The sequence below is a fragment of the Terrapene carolina genome, unplaced genomic scaffold (genome assembly GCF_002925995.2).
Source record: "Terrapene carolina triunguis isolate 2854851 unplaced genomic scaffold, T_m_triunguis-2.0 Scaffold29591, whole genome shotgun sequence".
NCBI lineage: Eukaryota > Metazoa > Chordata > Testudines > Emydidae > Terrapene > Terrapene triunguis.
Genome location: NW_020693942.1, coordinates 1 through 2,915, shown reverse-complemented (window position 1 = coordinate 2,915; position 2,915 = coordinate 1). Strand labels below are relative to the sequence as shown.

Genomic DNA, 2,915 nt, shown 5'->3' with positions numbered 1-2,915 from the left:
CACCAGCTGCCAGTGGAGAATTGAACCTGGGGCCTTTGGCACAGAAAGCACAAGCCCGGACTGCTCAAGCTGAAGGAGCAACTCCGTGTGGTGCTTGAGAGAGTGAACTGCTAGGACCTGCCACTAGAGGGAGCCGTGAGTACATGCACTAAGCCAGCCTTCTCTCCCACCCCCAGTGCCCAGCCCCAACGCCCCCTGACCTGGTCGATCCAGGGCCCCAGGTTGGGCGAGCACTCGTACAGACACGTGTCCTGGATGAAGTGCTGCTTGCACTTCTCTGGCATCACCCCGCAGTGGTTCCAGTTGAAGTTGTACAGGTAGGACTGGTCCTGGTGAGCCCCCGTGCTGGTCTCGGCCGTGCAGCAGGCGTGGTCTTTCCACGGGGCACACTGCGAACACAGCGAGAGACGGGTACACAGGGGACTGGCAGCTCGCCCGGGGGGCAGACAGGATGCTGTGGATGCAGCAGCATCACTGGCCTCTAGTAGTGCCAAGTGGGACTGCTCTGGTATCAGAGCACTGGTAGGGCCATGGCTAAGGACCAGGGATTGAAGGGCAGAGATGCTTTTTTGCAGAGTGCTTGAGATCTGTAAGACTACAAAATGCTGTGAAGTGGGGAAGCTACAGACTGGGGGCAGGAGGGGCAGCCACCGAGCTGATAAATGATGTTTGATTAGGGCCTCCAGATCTAGCCCCCTCCCCCAATTGTGATCTCCTCTGTGGGATGCTGGGTAAGTGGGGATGGGGGGGGGGAAGGTGCGAAGAGGAGACAGACTGAATTTGTCCAAATGAAAAAGCCTCCTGGTGACAAGGCACCACTTCAACATGAGCCTTGAGTTAAGAAACATGGGACTAGAAATCTGAACTGAATTAGTTCATGGAGAACACATGTAACCGGTGAGCAAAGTGAGGGGGATGGGCTATACTGGCCCAGAACTCCTTTTCCAGGATACAGTGTTTTGAATGTGGGTTTGAATGTGGGCTAGACAGTGACAGGGTGAGGTTAACACCTTGGATACCTGGGCCTGTATATGATGGAAACCACTTCAAGTCAGGGGGTGCTGCAGAACCAGCCCTGCACCCCTAATTCCAGTACCTGTGTTAACACCTTTGCTACTTGGGCCAGTTTATTCCAGTGAAGTTAACAGGGACATAGCCAAGTCCGCCCACAGAATCAGTGGCAGAGCTAGGACGGCAACCCAGGAGTCCTGGCTCCCCGGCCCTCTGCCCCAGTCCGAGGCCTTCCCTAGGGCACCAGCAAGGGACAGGCCTCTTTTCAGGAGGATGAAGTAGCCCGGTTTGCATGGCTTACTTCGCTGCTGCCAGAGAGCTGATCTCATTGCCAGCCTAAGGACGCTGGCATCACGACCCTGCCTGCCTCAGCCTCCTAGGGCTGTGAGAGAAACCCCCAATCCTTGGTGCGTTGCCAACACCTCCAGCTCCCTGCACGGCAGTCCTCCACGGCCCCAGAGAACCCGGCGTAAGGAACCAGCCTGCACTGGAAGGGACGGCAGGCCCAGGTGACTCAGTTACTCCTCACCCAAAGCTCCAAGTGGTCAGGGATGGGACTGAGGTGTCAGTAGGACAAGACCCGTACCTGGCCATGCAGCGCCCCCTCCGGGCCTGGCTTGGTTTTGTGGTGCTTGGCGTCCATGCACACGTTCAGCACAGATTCCTTCGCAGCACTGGCCACGCAGGCAGCCAAGAGCCCCAGCACGGCCCACCGCGCTGCCATCTCCCTGCGACCAGAGCAAGGGGGGGAGTAGGGTGGAAGAGAAGACAAGTTAGTGCAGCTGCCGAGATGTGGCCTGGCTGCCTTCATTAGAATGGGGGCATAGCTCCGAGCGCACAAAGGGGATCCCCAGCCAAGAGCATCCGTGCTGGCCTGCTACCGCGACCGGTGCTCTGCAGAGACCCAGGAGAGAGACCACAAAGCCTCCTGCTCTACGGGAGCTTTTGCCCTCTAACCATCCCACCTAGGCAACCTGGGGCAGGCACTTCCCCAAACCCCGACCCCAGGGTGACTGCTTTGCCTTGCAAGGGGCTCTGAACGGAGCTCCCAATGGCTCGCCTCAGAGTGGGCTAGTTTCCACCCTAGCTAGGAGCTCCCCTCCACCCTACAGCCACCCATGGGTGCATTCATGCCACACCCTTTGTATTAGCCAATGATACAGAACCAGACACTGGTTGCCTCATCTGAGCTTTATCCAGAGAGTCGGCAATGGCCACTGAGCTTGACCCTGGCCAGCCAACACCACTAACCCCACCAGCAGGCTTCCGTGCTGGAACCATAGCATGAGATGAGACCCATTGGGTTGTATTCCCCCCCTTTGTTAGCTCTGTGGTCCTCCAACAGGGCATCTGAGGAGGCTAGGTCACAGCCAGCCCTGTCTGGTTACTTCCAGTCAGCTGGGGCAGGGTGGACCGACTGGCCAGTTACACACTAGCCGAACATTAGGCTGCAAGAGCAGACTCACAGCCCACCAACACTTGGTCACAGGAAACTTACAATCACAGTTATGCCTGTTCATTTGAAGTCACTGGGCTCTCCACCCCTGACATGGGGCTTTTACAGGCATTAGAAATTGGAAGCTAGTACAAGGCCTTGTACTATTTGATTATCACTTATTCCCTCTTGTTAAATCTCTTCTCTCTCCCCCCCCCATTAGACCAAGTGGTTTCCTCCACCTTCTAGTATTACCCTATAAACCACAAATATAAGGTTCCACTGCTGCAGTTTTTATAGAAGCAGATCCCCCCCAAAGCACTACCTGTGCACCCAGCCCAGGAACAAGACATACATGGGCCACAGCCTAGTGTTAGAAAGTAAGTCACACCCCTCTAGAAACAAACAGCAGTTACAAACCTAATCACATTGACACCAGCCAGCCCACATCACCACAGAAAAACATGAC

At 56.0% G+C, this 2,915-nt stretch overlaps 1 protein-coding gene across 1 annotated transcript; it reads right to left on the bottom strand.

Moving 5' to 3' along the window:
- Positions 1-200: 200 nt before the first annotated feature.
- Positions 201-1,735, bottom strand: LOC113409101 (folate receptor beta-like; the record flags this gene model as incomplete). The annotated part of the gene is made up of 2 exons (XM_026662693.2): positions 1,598-1,735; positions 201-389 (listed from the first exon to the last, which is right to left on the bottom strand). Coding segments are annotated over exons 1-2 (327 nt in total), but the record flags the coding sequence as incomplete, so codon positions are not given.
- Positions 1,736-2,915: the final 1,180 nt, after the last annotated feature.